General features: G+C 28.7%; 2 protein-coding genes across 3 annotated transcripts in view; one reads left to right on the top strand and one right to left on the bottom strand.

Moving 5' to 3' along the window:
• LOC107436685 (AFG1-like ATPase) overlaps positions 1-11,010 on the bottom strand; it is a 30,027-nt gene extending 19,017 nt beyond the window's left edge. The window contains exons 1-3 of one of the 2 annotated variants that reach the window (XM_071180998.1): positions 10,893-11,010; positions 4,918-5,063; positions 2,664-2,724 (exon numbers count right to left, since the gene is read on the bottom strand). In XM_071180998.1, the coding sequence (XP_071037099.1) occupies positions 2,664-2,724; positions 4,918-5,063; positions 10,893-10,995 (310 nt within the window). In that variant the 5' untranslated portion in view covers positions 10,996-11,010. Of the gene's footprint in view, positions 1-2,663; positions 2,725-4,917; positions 5,064-8,665; positions 9,173-10,892 lie in introns of those variants that run through there. The other variant, XM_043047636.2, reaches the window with a different exon arrangement.
• The window catches only part of LOC107436681 (lethal (2) 34Fd), a 29,156-nt gene continuing 16,307 nt past the window's right edge, over positions 9,144-21,992 (top strand). The window contains exons 1-7 of the mRNA XM_043047635.2: positions 9,144-9,778; positions 13,061-13,197; positions 13,298-13,363; positions 14,972-15,032; positions 16,310-16,395; positions 18,115-18,193; positions 20,894-21,043. Of these exons, the coding sequence (XP_042903569.1) occupies positions 9,452-9,778; positions 13,061-13,197; positions 13,298-13,363; positions 14,972-15,032; positions 16,310-16,395; positions 18,115-18,193; positions 20,894-21,043 (906 nt within the window). The 5' untranslated portion in view covers positions 9,144-9,451. The remainder of the gene's footprint in view (positions 9,779-13,060; positions 13,198-13,297; positions 13,364-14,971; positions 15,033-16,309; positions 16,396-18,114; positions 18,194-20,893; positions 21,044-21,992) is intronic.

The raw sequence follows: 21,992 nt of genomic DNA, 5'->3' as shown, positions 1-21,992 counted from the left end.
TTTGGTAACCATGCAGGAACATTAAATTGAATAATTATTTTAAAATTGTAAATCTGAGTAAAATAAAAATCTCCAGCTCATTTTTCGATTTGAAATTGCGATTTTTGTATCAGATGTATGAAATCAATTAAAAAAACACAATGAGCAATAGTGTCAGCATTTGGTTTAGCCAGGGCCTGATTTATAAATGTGGGGGCTTTAGGCACAAAACTATCAGGGAACTCCCTGGTCATAACCTCATGTGGTAGAATTTTTTCGGGCTTTCTGCGACAGGGTTCCCACTCTATGATGAGATTGAAATTCAAGGACATTCCAGGACTTTTCAAGGACCTCAACAAAATTTTCAAGGACCTTAATCTAAGACCAATTTTAAAAATTATTCTCTTCTATTTTANGAACGAGAAAGATCCGCGGGTGTTTTATAAAAAGGGCCGCCGGCAGTATTGGACAAATTCAAGGACCTATCAAGTTTTTCAAGGACCTAAGACGTTTTTCAAGTACTTTCAAGGACCTAAATTTAGCAAAAAAAAATTCAAGGACTCTCAAGGACCGTGGGAACCCTGTGCGACAAACTTCCCTAGCACTAATATTTTGCTTTAAGATACTTTTAACTATAACAATTACTAATTTAAAGTAACAGAAACTTTGTTTTTATAGAAGAAAGTATAGAATAAAATTTTTTAATTGTAAAATTACTATTTTTTAAAATCGTAACATTTTATGCGATATTCTCGCATTTTGTAGGGGGAAAAATACACAATTTTTTTCCGCTTTCACATTTTGTAAACCATTACACAAATGAAAATTCATAAATAAATTAAACCATAGCTGATTAAGATTCGTACATAAATTAAAAATTGTAAAATCCAGGCAGTAACTTCCAAAATAAAGATTATGAATTGTGCGAATACGACGCTTTTAAAAAAGAGATACTCAAATAAGTATATGTAAAACATGGAGTTCTTTAAAGAAAAAAAATGAAAGAAAGAACATCATTTCTAGAGTGAATTATCACGATTTCTGAATTTTTTAGATTAGTATTTTGAAATTCTAGCTGGAGCCAGTCCTTACAGATCATTATTTTTTTAAATGAGAATAGAAAAATGGTGAATTTTTTTCCCTTTCTGATGCGCAAAAAAGACATCTTTGAAAAAAATTCTGCGGAAATTTCTTCTTCTTTTTTTTGAGAAATTATGCAGAAAGGAAAACCAAAATTTTTCCAAAAATTTCAGCAAAAACTGTGTAACGTTCTGCGACAATGTCGCTGCAATTCTGCCCACGGGGGTCATACCTTTTAAAAAATGTAAGTCTTGTTTATGTATGAAGTGTCTTTAAATTATTTATAACATGAGTAAATGATATATTAGTAAATTTGAGCCTATATTTATTAAAATTTCTGTTAGCTCATAATTCTAATGGACAATTCTTAAGGGAAAAGTAAAAACAAAACTATTTGTAATAATAAGGGCCTTATTGAGGCCTAGGGATCCCATATTTCTAAAAGGGGCCCTTAGAAATATGGGATCCCTAGGCCTCTCAGGCCTTATGATAAATCAGGTGCTGTGTTCAACTACAACAATTAATAATTGAAAAGCTTCAAGCAAGAACATGTAAAGCAACATTTTAATAATCTCAAAGCATCAAGGAAATAACAGGAATATATTTAATAACTTTATTTCTAAAGAAAACTATCTTACTTAAAGATTTGGCAGAATGAAGTAATAGACCTTGAATTTATAATGGTCCTTAGAATGATCTTAAACTCAGAAAATTTTAGAGTTTTCAGTATGTCACATAATGTTTTTTTTTACTAAATTATTTAATTATAAAATGAAAATATAGAAATTTATGTAAAACTTTGTGAATTTACATTTTTGTATAATTAAAATACACAGTCTGATACTACAGCTTTGTTGTACGAAATTTCCCCATCGACTTTACCCAGATCAACTTTGTCTCCCCCCTCCTTTATTAGCAGTTAAGACTTTGTATTCTGGTATAAAATTGTTAAACAATACAGAATTAAATACAGGGTGAGTAGCCAAATTGTTCAACAAAAAATAAGTAGTACCTTTTAAGCACTTTTCAAGCACTCAAAAAATATCATAACTAGGCAAGGTTGTTAAGTTTTTGAAAATCGATCGTTTTATCTTGTTTTAACCGTCATGTCGAGAGAAAAAAAAACCTTTTGCCATTGTTTTGGACAATTGTCAAAAATGATGAAATTTTGAATCATGTAAAACAAATGGTGTTTTCATACGCTACGGACTGACAATACGCCAAAGTAGATTGATTGGGTTTGAATTAATTGTGAACACGTTGAATAGAACAACGTGAACTGTGTCTTTTTGCATAATTCGTAGCAAAAATCAACATGGTAAAGGAAAAATCTCATTTTGAAAAAAGGAAAAATAAGCATTTTTTAAAAAATCCAATGAAAAAAAGCAACTTTAAGGGCTTTCGAAAAATGAAAATAAGCACCTTTAAGCACTTTTTAAAAAAATTACGCACCCTGAAATAGGTTAATTTAGAAAAGGTATTGTTCCGTAATAATGCTTGACATACTTCATCAAGTACATGAATACATTTTGAGACATCAATTTGCAGACCACATATACTTGTTTTTAAAGTTAAAGGAAGCAAAATAATAAATATAAAAGTACCAACTGATCCATAGAGATAAATGCCTTTAGGTGGTTTTTTCTTTGCTTCCGTTTTGAATATCTAGATAAATAAATGTCATGTTACATATTTTTTTAAACAAAATTTTAAAAATGTAACAGGAAAATAATAAGTTATGTTAAGATTCAAACTAAATATGCTATAATGAAATTTGAAAAAATTTTTTTCATACAAATTTAATTCTTAATAAACATTATCATACTCTCATACAACTAGGAAATTTCAAAGTTTCAGAAAATATTTTTCCATAACAGCAACAAATGTCTCAATATATAGAATTGAAGGAATTTTTATCTACCACTAAACAAAAATATTTAAACATAGATAAAAAAAAGGCGAGATAGACCAAAGCACATACCTTCTAACATTTGAGTTCTGAAAAACTGTGTTTTCAAGTGGCAGTAAATTAAGAAGAAACTTTCAAAATAAATCAGAATTCTTCAAAATTTCTTATAGAACTTTTGGCCATCAAGTTTCCTAACATTTTATAACATGCTTAAATTAATTCAAACTTCAGGAGGACAAACTTTTTTTAATTCTAACAGGGTTGTCACTTAAACCTGGAAAAAATTTCCCTGTGTTTTTCCTGTACATATTATGAACAATATATTAAGAGGAAACACAATTACAGTGCTATTATATGAGGCTACATTGGACTAACTATAGTAGTTTTAATTGCTCAGGGTGCATAGCCAAATCTCTGAACAAAAAATATGCACCATTTAAATACTTTTTAAGCACTCAAAAAATATTTTTAAGCACTATATACATTAACAAAATGCAAAATAATTTTCAAAGAAAAAATATTTTTAAGCACTATATACATTAACAAAATGCAAAATAATTTTCAAAGACTTTACACTGATCATGATAAAATAACAGTTTCTGACAAAGAATACTTTTCTTGATTATATTAGCCATTTTAAAATGATCAAGATATTTTTTGGTTTGATTTCAGAGGGTGGAAAATGAAGTCTGAAATCGAGAATATCTTGCAAAATGCAGCAAAGTTGCAAATGAGCATGCAATTATCTCATGGAACCCAGTTCAGTAGATGCACACGTGGACCCGCAAGTATTTCATCAAACATGTAAAATGATTGGCGCTTTCATATGCTATGAACTGACGGTATGCCAAAATAGATTGTGGTTGAATGAATTGTGAAAACGTTGAATAATATGGTTTTGTATAATATGTGGCGAAAATCGACATGGTAAAGAAAAAAAATCTCATTTTCGAAAAGGGAAAATTAAGCACTTTTTAACCCAATGAAAAAGGCAACTTCAGGGGATTTTAGAAAACGAAAATAAGCACCTTTAAGCACTTTTTAAAAACGCTACACACCTTGTTGCTTTAAAAAAGGAACAGCTGAATATACTTAAATAATGCTATAAAAAATGAAATAGTCAAGCATAGCTAAAATATCATCTTTAAATACCCCATAGATTACGCTTTGAGTGGTCACAATTTTAAGAAACGAAAATAAGAAACAAAATTCCCTGTATTTTCCCAGTTTGTAAAGAAAAAAAAAAATTCCAGCATTTTTCCTGTTATTATAGGCGATTTCTAAATTCCCTGTATTTTCCAGGTTTTCCCTATTTTCCCTGTGGAGTAGCAACCCTGTCTAAGTTATTAAAATACATTTACCTTTAAAATATATTTTCTTCACTAAAATATATTTTCTCAGACTACAAATAAAATATTCTTTTAGTTGTTGGAGGAAATGAAAACATCATGATCCTAAGTTTAGCTAAAGATTTTATAAAAATTCTATTGGTTTTAAAAATGTCATTACTACTTCAGTTCATTACTACTTGAAAAAATAGTTTGCACTACCAATTTTCAAAGGTTGGAGGTAACACGTTATACTAGATTATCTCACAAACAGAGTCTGTTTCTTATAAAAAAAAACACCAGTCTTACTTCCAGTATGAAAATAGTGAATAAATAAAACTGTATTAGAACTTGATAACAAATCAACATTTTACACATTTAGCAAAAAATAATTGATGTCAGCTCCCCCCAGAGATATTAAGGGAGAAGCCTCTTCAACCCCCATGCTGTTAGCATAGGGGTTGATAAATATTAACATGAACGATTGAATAACTCATAAATAGTGCTTGTGAGTTAGAAGATTTTTACTAGATAATTTTATTACAGCCATAATAAAAATGTCAATATGTCAAGAGCAAATAAACATTAATAATTAATATTATTAATTTGAGATAAACAAACCTTTGATAAAAAATTTGGTTTTGATACTTCATAAGTACTCAGGGTTTCACTTAATTCTTCCAAAATTTCCCCAACTTTCAGTTGAGTTTTGTCGATTGTAATTTCTTTTTCACGTACTTTGTTCCAGTATGCTTCCAAAACACCACCTATGAATGTATAGAAATCAGAAATTTTTAAAAATGTTTCAGCTAAATAAAAACACATATTTAGCATTATTAAAGTTTTGGATACACATTAAAAATAAATACATAAATACTTAAAAAAAAGCTTTTACAGTTCAAATATGCTTTTAAAATAATGTGTATTCAGTTTACTACTGAAAAAAAAAAAGAACTTTTTTAAATTTTTCATATGATTGAGGTTTATGGTTATCTAATTGCAATGATCAACTATAAACTTTTAATTTTGATAAATGACACACTCTCACTTGATCTTTAAAATTAAAAAAAAAAAAAAAAAAATGAGGTTAAGACAAATTTAAATCTCTTGAGTTATTAAACTATTTTCTTCAAGTTTCATTAAAACAAAATTGCAAATATTATAATAAAAAGTGAATCTTCTGCTTTGCCAGAGTGAGAATTTGCCAACGAAATTTAGATTTGTCCATTTAGGAGTCCTATGGGTAAAATTTCCTGAATTGATATTTTCAACTGTCTCAATGAATATCTGCAATGTGGCAGAATATTTTCAAGCTATCAGCGACAAAACTCTCTAGCACTAATATCTTTCCGCAAGATACTTTTAATAATAATAAGCATATATGTCACTAAATTAAAACAAAAGCGCTACGTTTACAAAAAAAAAAAAAAAAACTATATAATTCCTTTTATTTGAACATGTAATAACTTTTTATTCTAATATTATGGGTGATATTCTCGCATCTTGTTATTTCCCTCACATTATGTAAATAAATCATCACAATAAAAAAAAATAATTAAAAATCTTTGATTTAAAAACTATGGAGAAATCAATAGCAATAACACAGAAAAATTCACAAATGCACGATTCGAATTTCCCATATAGTTTGAAATATATTGGGATATTTAAAATCCATGTGAAAATCAATATCAATAACTGGTGAAAATACAATCAAAACATTACATTGATTTAAGATACTATCGACGTAAATTGAGCTTGTAAAAACTGATTATCTGAATGCATGATTCAAATATGTGTAAATTTCTGTAAAAAAGAAAAGTAAAATTTTTTTTTCACTTTTCAAAAGAAAAATCTTTCTGCAAGAATCGTGTAACGTTCTGCGACAATGCCGCCACGATTCTGCCACAGGGAATATCTGTACAAAATTTCAGTATTATAACTCAATATTTTTGGCTGTCTAAAAGGACACAGAGTTTCGATAGGTCTATTAACAAAAAAAAAAAAAANAAAAAAAAAAAAAAAAAAAAAAAAAAAAAAAAAGAAAAGCAGAAAAAATCTATCCAGTTAATTCAACTTTACCATATGAAAGATATTAAGTTAGAATTTTAAAACTTTGTAATGCAAACTTTTGAGCATTAGCACAATCCGATCCACAAAATCTATAATCTTTTTGAAGTTTAGTCAATTTTTCAGAGCTTTAGGCGTATTCAATGACATATTCAGAGTTGGTGAGAATTTGCTTACTTCTTAACAGGGTTGGGTTTTTGACGTCAAAAAGTGGTTTTTGACATGACAAGGGTATAATACTGGTTTAAACCGTCNATAAGTTTAAAAGGAAACAAGATTACATTTTTAAGGCCAATTTCGACAAAATGAAACTTTTGGAATTTTACATAAAATAAACAGAGTTATTTTTGAAACACTGAATATTTTAAATATTTGATGCATCGAGTATAAGAATTTTCAGTGCCGATTTGTAACATAGATTTCTATACTCAAAATTTGCTTGCATCACTTGTTATAAGACAACACTTATCCCAATAATAGTATGTATCCAATAAATTGCCCAAGTTTATGTAGCTCTTTAAAATTACACACCACCTATCTAAATGAATGCTATTTCAACAAGAATCAGCAATAATTTTAACAATATGAAGTTTTCATCATTTAATTTCTACTGATGCTACTCTTTTTTAATTTGGTGGTAAGGTAAAATTGCTATATAATGTTATGCATTATTATGCTATCGATGTATATATAATGCTATCATTGCTATATAATGATCTATTTAATACCCAGTGACTAAACATAAAATAAACTGTTTTTTATTTTTTAAATAGAAACATTATTTGAAAAGCAATTTTTACATAACAGAGATACACATAATCAGGATTTTACTACATTACTAATTATGCATGCTTGTTATAACTAATTGCAAATTTTCTTTTAAAAACATAATAAAGATGGATATTTAAGCAGTCAGAAAATGATTTGACATAAAAAGTTATATTTAAATAGCAATATGCTTTTAGTGCTCTACAGTATGAAAATAAAACTCAATAGTGTTCAACAAAGCAAAAATAAAACTCAATAGTGCTCAACAAAACAAAAATAAAACTCAATAGTTCTCAACAAAACAAAATTTTAAGGCTTCAACAATTTTTAAACTCTGTGAGAATTTCAAATTAAACAATAAAAATTCCTTATAACATAATTAAATGAAACAGTGAACATCATAAGTTGCGAAAGTGGATACAAAAAACTTGATCTATAAATAAATTAGACACTTTGATCCTACAAACTATATTTTTATAATAGCTTTTATTTATTTTTTAATTCATGAGACATCCTCGCAAATTTATATATCTTCAAAGACTAGCTTTGACCACGAAATTTTTAATATATTTTAAGAAACTTTTTTTTCGTTCTTTTGAACATCAATGGGTGCATACATACTGCTACACGTGCCTAATCTAATCACTACTTCTTTAACTACAATTATGATAACACTTTTTACACGTGCAGCTTATGAAGTCAGATAATGTGATTATCTAACAGATTTGATAACAAAACATCTCCTTATTTTTATATCAATTTTTATCAGATACGTTTAAGCAAAGTCAAAGTATACTCAATATTTTTCTTCAATATGATGAACCAATCTATTTCAAATAGATTTTATATAACCAGTTATACTATGTAATAACATAGTATTGCATGCATAGGCCAATACTCTTATTACTTCATAATTCATTTACAAAAAATTTTAAATCCTTAGGTTTTACAAATTTTTTTTTTTATGACTTTGAAACTTATGGAAATTTTCAAAAGTATATATATTTTAATAAAATCAATACAAGCCATTTAAAATTATTCTGAATATATTTAGTTAACCAACTAGCTTGCTTGAAAAGTACAAACAGTAGAAATATGTTTATTAAAAGCATAACCCAAATTAGTCAAGTTTAAAAAAAATTAAGTAATAAATAATTAAATGATAAATAATAAAAAAGGATTTATGATGAAGTTTACTCAATTAAAAACACTGCTAAAAATTTTATACACAATTTACACACATCAGAGGTCTGTCTAAGTTTTTCTGAGAGGTACATATTTTGCGAAAATTTAGACATAATTTGTGAAAATTAAAAATTATATTAAAAAATCAACACAAAAATATGGATTTATCGCTTTTTAAGGGATACAAAAATAAAATTTTAAGAAAAAGTATTTTGTGAAACTACCGTTTTTCCTAAAGTTGAATTTGTGAAGGTACCGCTAAACGATAGTAAATTTGTCCTGTACAGACCCTGCACATGGAATGATTATTAATAATGACTAGAAGAAAATAAATAAAAATAATACACACCTGATTTGTAACTTACATAGCGAATAGCGCAAAACTGATTTTTAAAATTAGAAAGCCTAAAAATCATCTTATTTATTACCATGCTTTCCTAACGACCTTCATGTCAAAAGTGCATATGGTAAAAGCTTGCAATATGCATCACAAATTATTATTTTTACGTTATAGAGAGAGTTTTTATGAAAATGGGAGGAGTAAATGTCAGTTTGAGGTTTGCTTTCGAAAGTAAGGAAACTTATTAATAATTGTGCATTAGTCATTTTTTCATATCTTTCTGGGAGAATATTTCGAAAATTATCTATCGACTGATGACTTTTTACTCTTATTAAGGAAGATAGTACTTGCTATCTTTATTTCCCAATATTAGATGAATGTCATTGAATAACTTTGTTTTGGTTTCGTCACGACAATATTTTTCTACATATGAAATTGAATGTCCAATAATCGATGAGTATTCAGTTATCACGCCTTCGAATTCACCAATGATGAAACAAGAATAACTTTGCTTGCAAGAGTTAAATATTAGTAGCATGGTTAAGGTTAATTTATCAAATATATTAGAAATTTTCAAGAAAGATTCTTCTGCTCATAAGTATTTATAAAAAATTATTTCGCTCAAATATTTACAAAATATCAATCATTTAATATTTTTATAAGCTAATTAAGGAAGTTTTCAATTCATTATTATTTGTTGATCAGCTAAGTTAGCACTCCACTCTTGAATTAACTTGTTTATTTACATTTTGAAGTGAAAAAAATCATCGAGGTGAATATTCCTGTTGCTACACGATGCAGGTTACAAGTTCTAATAATATTAAAATCTATAATTTAAGTTCTGGGAAATCCCTTCCAGACTGGATATCAGAAAGAAAAAGACGTCTTCTACAAAAGAAAGACGTTGATATAAGGCGTCGTATAGAACTAATTCAAGATTTCGAAATGCCGGGAGTTAGTACTGGCATAAAAATCTCTCGTGATGGCAAGTTTATAATTGCTGCAGGTTTATACAAACCTAGAATACGATGCTATGATGTAAACAATTTGTCTATGAAGTTTGAGCGTTGTTTTGACGCTGAAGCTGTGCAGTTTGAATTACTGTCTGATGATTATTCCAAGGTAAGTTAATTTGACTAAATAAACATAATATATAAAACGCAGGGTTGGAGTTTTTGCCGGCAAAAAGGGGTTTTTGCCAGGACAGTGGCAAAAACCTGGTAAAAACCGGCAAAAACTGGTAAAAACCGGCAAAAACCAAATTATCTAAATTGCTGATTAAATATTATTACAAAATACTTGAAACAAATTTAAATCAATGATAAGGAATAATAATTTTGATACATTACATGAAAAAATTATTTTTAACATATTAATAATTAATATACCTAAGGGTAATAATTTTTAAAAGATTGAAAGATTTTGATCTCTTTTCATTTTAGAATCCTAAAATAAATGTTTTTTTACAAATAAATATTATTATTTGCATAATACTATTATTCATTATAAAAAATTATTATTTGTACAATAATTAACTACACATGTTGATAGATATTTTATGCTTTAAATTATAGTTATATTAATTTAAAATAAGTTCATTTCACTGGAAAAAAGAGAATAATCACAAATTTTCCAATCAATAATGTTTTAAACTACTAAAATGATATATTATTACACTATCATTTAATTATGGAATAATAATTTCGTTAATTATTTTGTAATTATTTATATTCATAGTATATATTTCAATTTTAGGAATAATTTTGTATCAAAAATGTGTTTTTGTCCTCTCATCTTGGAAAATATAGGTTTTTGCCACTTTTTGCCAATTTGCTTGGCAAAAACCTGTTTTTGCCAGGACGGTTTTTACCGGTATTTACCATGGTTTTTTCCACCTGCGGCAAAATCTTGCCAACCCTGATAAAACGTATAGTTGTATGAATCTCTGATACAAATTTTAGATTCCTTTGTTTAAAACATATGCTATAGTTATACTTGTTTTATGTAGTTACTTGTTTTTTGTAAGTTTAAGTCATTAAATAAAAAACATGTTTTAACAGTAAAGTACCTATGTTTTTATTTAACATTTTGTAATCATAAATTGTTTGTGATAATGGGCTTTTAAATTTACATTTCTGTTTCTACATGTAGCTATTTAGCTTAGAAAAGGATTATTTTCTTAATTCAGGGTCTCCACAGTCTTGAAAGATATAAAGATATTTTAAGCTACCAATACCTTCACGCTCCTGTGCCACAGGTCCTGTGTTCAACCCTCGGGCCGGCCAAGGTTGATTCAGCCTTACATCCCCTCTGTTGGTCGATAAATGAGTATCAAGCATGCTTGGGAACTAAACACTGGGAGTTTCGCGTTTAGCTGACCACCTAACCGGAACGTCTACTCCTGCAGCCCAGAGCCCAAGGTCAAGAAAACTGAGATGCGCACTGTATGCCTTGGCCCTCTATGGGCTGTCGCGCCACTTAGTTTAGTTTATGTGGGTACAAAATAATACCTCTGAAATATTTTCATAACTCTCAAATGGAAGCTAAATTTATGCATTTTTAAGTAGATAGTCTTGGAAAATCTTAGCTACCACTCATTTATTTTTTCAGTTTTGAGAACACTGAATTGGCACACGAAAAAGAGGTAGGCTGAATTTGAGATGGATAGATGGTCTAGAAAAAGACCTTTTAATCTTAAATACCTTTGGTATACCTACTGATGAAAGTTAAATGAAGTTTATCAATGCGGCAGCCATATTTAATTTTATCACAAAGGATTACTGTCGTTATTTGTGAGTTTTTAAGATTTTATGTATGCAGTTTTATGTTTATATCTATTTAAACAACTGATGTTACTATATAGGTAATTGGCGTACTGTTTTCTATGATTTTTTTTACGCTGAGTCAAATTTAACTAAAAGTCGATGTTATTTATAGTTTAAAAAATTATAGAAGTCTTTGTGTATCAAAAGTGCTATTTTGTTCTTATCTATTTACTTATCTGCCATTGCTATAGCATGTATTGTTTTGTATTAATCTTAAGACTAATAAAATAAAATAAAATTCGAATCAATCAAACTAATAGTTTTGAATATATAACAGGGTGCATAGCGTTTTTAAAAAGGGCTTGCAGGTGCTGATTTTCGTGTTTTAAAAGTCCTTAAAGGTGCATTTTTTATTGGGTGTTTTTAAAAAGTGCTGAATTTTCTCTTTTTAAGAAAGATTTTTCCTTTACTATGTTGATTTTCGCTAGGAATTACGCAAAAAGATACAGTTCACATTGCTCTATTCAAAATTTTCACAATTAATTCAATCCCAATCTATTTTGGCGTATTGTCAGTTCTTAGCGTATGAAAACGCCATTCATTTTACATGATTCAACATAGTAAAGGAAAAATATGGCTGCCGCATTGCCATATTTTTCCTTGAGAAAGAGATTTTTCCTTTACTATGTTGATTTTCGCTAGGAATTACGGAAAAAGATACAGTTCACATTGCTCTATTCAAAATTTTCACAATTAATTCAATCCCAATCTATTTCGGCGTATTGTCAGTTCTTAGCGTATGAAAGCGCCATTCGTTTTACATCATTCAAAATTTCATGATTTTCAACAATTGTCAAAAACAATGCCAAAATATATTTTTTTGACATGATGGTTAATACAAGATAAAACCGTTAATTGTCAAAAACTTTCCAACCCTGCCTAGTTATGATATTTTTTTAAAGTGCTTAAAAATGTTTCTTGAGTGCTTGAAAAGTGCTAATTTTTTGTTGAATAAGTTTGCTACGCGCCTTGTATAAGGGTCCTATGTGTAGAGGGGATATAAATCAAAAATTGTAAATTTCATACATAAAACCCCTTTATCTTCTAAATTATTAGTTTTAATCTTAAGTATTAATGTAAAAAAGTAGCTTAATATAAGAAGAGTACATAAGAAGCATAACCTTATTTATTTAGATAGTACTGCTAGACACGTAAGTGATTATAAGTTAAAACGATACTTTTTATACATAAAATGTTAATAACGACTATCGACTAGAGATTTTTTTCTTCTAAATTCAGCATAATGAAATACATAGTAGAAACAACCACATTTGTCTGGATTAGAATATTTGAGTTTTTTCCTTTGAATGAGAGTCACACTGAAGAAATTTTTTATTTTAAATGTTATTACTTCACTTTACAGAATAGCCTCCAGTTTTTGCTTGTCGTACCAAATGCATATTTCTTTCTCTAGTAGATCACAATATAATGGATTAGTTGCTACGAAGATCAAAGTTTTCAATTTATGAAAAAATGATATCAGCATCCAGAAATCTCTCTGAATCAGCTATTGGTCTTTGATCTCTTTTTCGGTTGCTGGCTTTCATAATTTAATTTACCTAATTTCTTATATTTGCAGATAGCCTTACTACTTTGTGACCGAACTATTGAGTTTCATGCTCAATATGGGGGCTATTACAAAACCAGGATTCCAAAGTTTGGTCGTGATATGGCATACCATGATGAATCATGTGACTTACTTGTTGTTGGAGCAAGGTAATATTTAAAGCATTTTAGAAGGTATTTTTAAAAAATATTATGAATGTTGGAAAATTTTAGATTTTTAACTCTTTACTTATATTTTTCCACTTTTCAGCTCTGAAATATATCGTCTTAATCTAGAGCAAGGAAGGTACTTAAATTCTTATCAAACTGATGCCAGGTATAGTATTATTTTTCCTGTAATTAACTTTGTATTGTGGATTATAAATTAAATTTATTATAGTGGATGAATTGGATGTTAAGGTTTTTTATATACATGTGCCTGTGGTGTAAATTCTTTTTTTTTATTTCTTGTTATTTTATTTTATTTATTATTATTTTTATTATCTTTCTTGATTACCTTTTATTTAAAAAAAATAATGTTTGCTAAAATCCAAAGATTACTGTACAGTTATCTAAGTCAGAAAACAACTTTATCTTTTTTTTCAATAATGGTAATTTTGAAAATTCTTTTTTTATTACTATTATTAATTTTAAACAATAAATGATATTACAAAAATATATTATAAATATTAAAACTGCTTACTATTTTTATAATCTATGAAAAAAATGATTACATTTTATTAAGTTTTTTCCTCCCCATAGTTGTAAATTTTTGTTAGCTATTAGTAAAAAAAATTTATTATTAGTTAGTTTACACATTCATTCAACCATATCAGAGTAGGACTTGACTTGACACATAACAGGACTCAAAATTTATGGTAGTCCGTTTGTCTCAGACTACTAAAATTTGACTAGGATCACTGAAAAATAATTGATAGTGGTCCATCGGACAAACAATGTAAAGGGATGGTATTCTGTTTTATTTTTTTGACTTTCAGTTTTGTGTTTTATTGTAACAAAATATCATATTTCATCATAGTTGTGAACACAGATTCTTTGTATTGTAACTTTAGTCAAGGATCCACTTACTAGTGACAAAATGTCCTTAATTTCTGCACTTTCTTAATATTAAGGACCTTATTTCTCTGTTTTACATCTTGTAATATACTGCTTTGTTGTCTTTGGTTGATGCATAGTTGGAAATGCACTATGTAAGCTAGCTGCCATTAATATGAGTGCTATGTGATTGATTTCATTCCAATGATTAAAAAAAATTAATTTTGATGATGATGCATTAAATTTTTATAAACTAATCATTCTAACTGTGACTTCTTTTAAAAAATTAATACTTCATTTCCACGTGCGTTGAAACACATCTCTCTTTTTACAGGCTAAATGCTCATCTTTTGTCTACTTGTTTCACTCTGTTCTACAAATCCTCCTCATACCTATTATTTCTCTTTTCCTTTACCTTCTTTTACCAGCCTTTTATATTTTTGCATTTGTCTGTACTTTCAATAGATTTTTTAAAAACATCTTAAGGTAAATTGCAGAGATATCTTTTGATCATTCAGTGTTACTCCATTTTTGGTTTACATGGTTTTTGAAGAAATCAAAAAATGCTGGTAAAATTAAGAAAATTTAATTTTTTTTATCATGTTTGTAATCACTTATCACAATGGCGTTTTAGTAAATAGATGCTAAAATCCTATGGGTCAAAAGTTCATATAATTTCTGAGTTGTTTATTTAAATTTTTGAAGGATAGTTCAAACTGAGAAATCTGGTGGGCTAATTAAATGTGTTTCAGTCAATAAAATAAATTTTGAAAATTAATTGCAATTAACAAGAAAATGTAGGAAATCCAAACTAAACCTTCTTAGTTGAGTGGATCTTTTAATGCATAAATTATTTGTAATTTACTTTAATTTTTTTCTTATTTTTTAGTTCCATAAACAAGATTGCAGTTCACTCAGGTTTGGATATGATAGTCTGTGGTACAGTAGAGGTTTGTGCCATTTTTCTTTCTTTCTGCTTTTAAAGTTTTAATTTCGTTTCTTCAAGTATACAATGGGTATTTTAGAATTATGTTGAAAATTTTGCATTAAGGCAAAACCAGAGGTGTCAACTTTTTTAACTTTCTATCAATAGTCAGTAATACAATAACATAGAAATGTATGCAGTTAGTGCTTCTGAAATTAAAATTAGTGCAATTATGATGTGTATGTACTTCTTAATTCTTTATAGTTGTACAATATTAATAAAATTATGCATGAATTTACTATTAAATGAAAAAGGAGCTTTTAGATTAAGGCTCTTTCTTAATTATATGGCAATAAAATGTTATACTTTACATAACTAAATCGACTTGACAAAATAAATCAAACTTTGAATCAATGTTCTAGTAGTTGGTTAAATTAGAACTTTCCTTTAATGCCTTTCTATTATTCTGCATTTGAATCACTAAAACATTTTGCTCACAGTATTTCGAAATTAAGTTTATGTTCTTTTGCTTTTCTTTAAGGATAGACGATTCAGTTTCAGAATAGTTTGTTGGCAGGAGGAGAAAGTTCTTTTTCTTTTATTTCTTGTTTCTATCAAATTGTTTATATTTTTTTTATTGTTAACAAAATTGTTTGAGAAGTTCAAAAAAAATTATGTTAGATTAATTGAAAACAACAAAATTTCATACCTTTTAGAAATTAGGTTGAAGACATTTTTTTAAAATAGATTATAATGGAAACTCTCAAAAATCATAATATTTATAGCTCAACCATAATCTTGACTATGAAATCATAATAAATATAGATTGATCATAAAAGTAGGCACCTCTGCAAAAACAATTTTTTAAAAATCTATACGTCTCTTTTTTTTTCTTCTTCTAATAAATTTGTTAAGTTTTTTTATTAATAGCATACTGTATTTTTATCCATAAATTGATAGATAAAACACAATACAAATTTCAGTGTGTTTTTGCCATGACAATATTCTATCAGGACTCTACAGTCAAAGAAAATTTTGTAGAAGTAGTTAAAGTGGAAAAAATTTACTCAACTATGGTTATAGTTTGACTCAGTTTGTTAAAATATAATTACTTTTTATCTTTTGGAAAATATTTAGACAAACATTTTTAATTACGTTAATAAAATATTTCTTAAATGAATATTATGGCCATTATTTAAATTACAACATATCATTAAAGGACGGACACAGAGAGGATATATTTATATGTATATTTTGTTTTATGTATATTTTTTTGATTAATGAATTAAACATAAATTATAGGGGAAAATTGAAGCTTGGGATCCTCGTATGCGTCAAAGAATCTCAATATTGGATTGTGCTATGTCTTGCATGGCTGAAAACACCATGTGAGTTGTTATTTACTTTTATATTTTTTATTTACATTCTTGTATTATTTATTGTGAGATGAATTACCATTTATTATTTTATAAGTCTTAATGAAAATGCCTGTTTAGATTTATAGTGTAATTATTTTGCTTTCAAATTTCGTTTTATATACTGTATATAAATTCTCAGGTCTAAAAATTTAAGAAAACTTCACAACTGCCTTAAGTATGTTTTTGTTTTTTGTTTGCCAATTGTATTCGTTAAAATTGTAATGCAATAAAATATTAAATAGTGATTTCACAAAATATGCTACTAATATAGATGCAACTCTGAGGTTTTTAAAAGTTTAACTTTATAATATTAGTTTAATTTTGGAGATTAAATGCCCATTCAATGTAGGTACAGAACACAAAAAATATTCTTAATAATCTTTGCTCTAATGATCGTATTTTGATGTTTCAATTGCTTGTAGGACCTACTTTAGACATGCTAATTAATTAAATAATTTAAAATTATATTTTAGTTTTGAAAGTTTTTCTCTAGCTTAGAATTGTTTACTTGCTTCAATGAAAATACTATAAATAATGTTATACACTGTAGATTTAAGTTTAGTAACTTTCTCTATTAAGATTTAGTAACTTTCTCTCGTAATTCATGAATTTTAATTGGTTCGATTTCTCATCATCATATCTGTATGCATCATATATTGAGTTCTTATTATAAAAATATGTCATAGTGATATATTAATTATAAAAACAAAGAGCTTGTATGTACACAGTTTTAAATTATCCAGTGATTTTGTTAAAATTTGGAATCTAAGGGTCATCAGGACCCAGGACCTTCAAATTTACAAAACAAATTTTACACAAAAATCAGATCCCTATTTACACTTATATAAATCTACCATTTTTGTTCTTCAGTGATAGCAGTCTGAGCTGAAATTCTAAAAATGTTTTAAATTTGTTCTTGTATATTATGTTTCTTGCATCTGTGTTTATCTCTCTTTTTAAATTTCTTTTCTTCATTAGAGATAAATTGTTTTATTTTATTTATTTGTTTTTCTTTTTGAAGTTTGGTTAAATTTTGCTAGTATGCATTTTTTTCGATGAAGTACACTGGTGTAAGGAATGAAGAAAATTTTCAGATGTGGTTGATTATCTCTAGAACTACTGGACCAATTTTAATGAAATTTGATGTGTACATACATTGATATAATACAAAACAAATAACCATTTAACAATTTTAATCCAAACACATGATCGTGCTTAATACTCGTTGGAGTCGGAGGGTATGTAATTGCCACAAGACAATTCAGGCCAATTGCCACAGGAAATGATAATCTGCCTTATTTCAAGTATGAAATCACGCTGCAAGGCCTGTATATCTGTAAGAGGGTACCACACCCCCTATTAACCCATTTTTTGTTTATTCTTCAACCGCTGTTCATACCTTCCGACTCCAACAAGTGTTACGCACGAGCATGCATGTGTATTACAATTTTTAAATGGTTATTTGTTTTGTATTGTATCAATGTATGTACTTATCAAATTTCATTAAAATGGGCTTAATAATTCTGGAGATAATCGGCCAAGTCTGCAAATTCTCTTAATTTTTTACACCAGTGTATTAACATGGCATATAAGATGCTTCATTAAAAAAAATTTGACACCTCTTACTCATTTTAACTGTATTTGACACGCCTTATTTGACTGTTTTTATTTTTTATTTTTAATATATAGAGTTGATGGTTTTCCGTCTGTGACTTCATTATCATTCAAACATGGATTGACTCTTGCGGTAGGGACATATACTGGTCAAGTGAGTATACAACCTCAATTGCAATAAATATATATTTTTTGACTCCTGGTGGCTGAGTGGTAGGGCTTCGCGCTGTCGTGCCACAGGTCCTTGGTTCAATCCTTGGGCAGGGCAGGGTTGACTCAGCCTTTCCTCTCTTCAGTGGGTCAATAAAATGAGTACCAAGTATGCTTGGGAACTAAATACTGGGGGTTCCATATTCGGCTGACCACTCAACCGGAACATCTGCTCTTGCACCCCAGAACCCAAAGATGAAGAAAACTGAGATGGGCACAGTAGGGCTTGGCTCATTATCGGTTGTCACGCCACTGAGTTTAGTTTAGTTAAATATGTTTTTAGTAAAAAAATATCTGGAAAATTTGGGTTATCTTTCTTATTAATTTTGATATGCAACAGAATAAAGGAATAAATATAACTATTTCGTTTACTCCATCTAACTTTTCAATTTCTCAATGTTTGCTATATGATCAAAAAAAAATTTTTTTGCTTTAAAAAGTAATAAAAAATTCAAACCTCCATCTGTAAACACTTTGTTATATGTTTGGTATAATGCAACTTCTTTGTATTTCTCGTTAATCCTGTGTAAGTCTAACTCTAACACTTAAAATATGGTGGGTATCTTGACTTTTGTGTTTTCCAACAAAACAAATCTGTTTACTCATGGGTGCCACTCTTCAGTCCTGACGACTGAAATCAGTCTTGAGAAATGATCCAGTTGATTGAATTCAGTCCTCCATTTAATTTATATAGTCAAACCCCGCTATAGTGAACACGGTTTATAGTGAACAAAAAGTTCGGTCCCATGCCTTGCTATACGCGTATAATGTTATTTTTTGTGGATATAGTGAACCAAAAAAGTGTGTAAGTTGGATATAATGAACTTTTTTCTATCTTCAACTAATTTTTTTTCTTCATTTTTTTTGGTAATAATTTTGAAATTTTTACTTTAAAATAAATACATATGCCGATTTTTAAAACCATCTATAGAGGGGGATTTAGCGATAAGCTTCTTTTATCTCACTTTCCCATCCCTGGACAAACCAAGCAGATATTTTCGACTCAGGCAGATAATGCACCTGTAAGGCGTCAGTGGGATCAATATGCATTTACTGTCAGAGGGAATGAGTAAATTTTTCATTATTGGTCAAATGGTGAGACACTAATATGTGTAGACAGGGTTCATTCTAAGCGGGGTTTACGGGGCGGCCCGCCCCGTATGCCCTTTTGATATAAAATATCCGCCCTATTGCCCTTTACTCCTTTTATCCCGCCCTGATATAATTGAATGCGCCCTCTTGTGTCCCCTCCAAAAAGATACCACTCTCCTGTAAGAAAGGATTTTTTTGTCCTGTCTCCCCCCCCCCAGCGCTNATTTTTTTTTGGTAATAATTTTGAAATTTTTACTTTAAAATAAATACATATGCCGATTTTTAAAACCATCTATAGAGGGGGATTTAGCGATAAGCTTTTTTTATCTCACTTTCCCATCCCTAGACAAACCAAGCAGATATATTATCGACTCAGGCAGATAATGCACCTGTAAGGTGTCAGTGGGATCAATTTGCATTTACTGTCAGAGGGAATGAGTAAATTTTTCATTATTGGTCAAATGGTGGGACACTAATATGTGTAGATAAGGCCCTCATTTCAACACCTTTTTGCTCTCAGTTCAGTTAAAAAAAGCCTGAAAACAAGTGTCTGAAATTTAACTATGGCGAGCAGTAAACGTAAAACGTTCTCCATTGATGATAAAATGAGCATAATCAGAAAAATTGAAAATGAATGCAATCAAGCTGATATTTGCAGGTGTATGGTTTATTGTAATAGGTAGATGAATGGTGTGTAGAGCAGAAAAAATATGGGATATTTCTAAAAGAGTGCCTGGGAATAATATAGTATCTATAGTAAAAACTGAATTTTCAAATCAGAAATTATTTAACTTTCACAATAAGGGCTTTAATGAATTATTATTTAAATAGATGTAATCACAGTTTTAATAATTATATCGACGTTATAACAAATATAATTTTTAATAAAGTATAAGTGAAAATAGTATTTAATTGTACATGTATATCATTATTTATATTTGACTAAAACACTTATTTATCACATTTAAATTTTTCTTTTAAATCTTTATTTTTTTTTTTTAAATTTAAAAATTGTGATAGCTATAAAGGCTTGACTTTTCATTATTAAAATAGATTTATATTTCATGTTTTTAAAGAGGTTTGTGAAATTACTTTTTCTTTTTTTTAGAACATTTCTTTGCGTTTTCTTTCTATCTTTTTTTTTGGTTTCTGAATACTTTTTAATATATTGCATCAAACAAATAATGCATTAGGTTTAAAAAAAGAAAACAAACAATAAATCACCACCAGTATTTAAACCAATATATTGTTATTTTTTAAAAATTTAAATAATAACATGAATAGATTGTCTTACAGCTACTATAATGTAATCAGAATAGCTACAGCTACCTGCTCTAGAGGGCATTTCTCAGGGAAATCACTTTTCAATCGTATTAATCCTGATATCAGTTCAATTCTATCTCTGTTTTGTGATATTTTGTTCTAATTGTTCCTTGTTAGTGATAATAAAATTCCATTGCATTTTACTCGCAGCTTTTATTTTATAATGAATTAATATAAGAGGCGGGTACACTATAACATAAATATTAAATTTGTCTTATTTTTTTTTCAGACTTTGCTTTATGATATTAGGACAAATAAACCATTCATTGTGAAAGATAATTTATATGGACTTCCTATCAAAAACATTGAATTTATCAAGAATGAAGATCTTGTTGCATCTCTAGACTCAAAATGTGTCAAGTTTTGGAAACAAAATACGGTATGTTTAAATTTTACTTATTCTTGTGTCGTAAATTTTTAAGTAGTCGATTATTTTTTTCTAGCTTTCGAGAGAACCCTTCCGTTTTAAAATTTCAGGACTGTTGCTCTGGATACAAGAGTAAACAATTGTTGTTGTTGTCGTTAGCCAGTAAGACAAAATGGGCGTGATTGCTCTTGTTTCCCAGTGGCGCCATCTATGGCTGAGAATCCGACTTCTGCCACACTCATATGTCACACCCGTTTAGGGCGGATCCATTCACACATCCATTAATTGAACCACAGATTGTAATTTTGACTTGAGGCAGAGAACAATCAATCTTCAAGTCAGTACTCTCAGAGGTATAATTATGGGAACATGGAGGACTTTGTGACTCAACAAATTTAACATGCACTAGTCACCATTTACTTCACGGGAGTCTTAGACCGGCTGTGTTTGACCTCCCATTCTCACCAACGTAATTCCAGCGTCCTGCCAGCCAGGCTATCTTAGCCATGAGTAAAACAATTACTAATGGTAAACAATTGATGAAATAACATTAATCTTTCCGAAGAAATGTGAAATGGTTAATCTCAGATCCCTATTTGAAGTGTCTTATCACTATTTTTTCTTGCACTTAGTTGACTTCTCATAATTATTTCAATAGCCCCATAAGCACAACACTCTTATTTCACTGCTATTATTTTTCTTAAAAAACTATTTATTTTTCTCCAAGCATGGAGGAAAACAGAGCTCTCACATCTTTGTCCAAATCACACAGCTACAAATTCAAGTTTCTCGATGGAAGTATATTAAAGTTTTTCTTTTACAATCTAGATGCAAGAGCTCTCACTAGATGGTGTTGGGGTAGCTCAGAACACTTGAATCTGGTATATGGAGGAGTGAAAGTTATACAATGGATTTTGCCCATATTTCTAAACATACAAATAATATTATTATGTAATTCAAA

Source organism: Parasteatoda tepidariorum, chromosome 5 (assembly GCF_043381705.1).
Source record: "Parasteatoda tepidariorum isolate YZ-2023 chromosome 5, CAS_Ptep_4.0, whole genome shotgun sequence".
Classification (NCBI taxonomy): Eukaryota; Metazoa; Arthropoda; class Arachnida; order Araneae; family Theridiidae; genus Parasteatoda; species Parasteatoda tepidariorum.
Note: the sequence above shows the minus strand (reverse complement) of the source record. Positions and strands in the feature narration are given on the sequence as shown.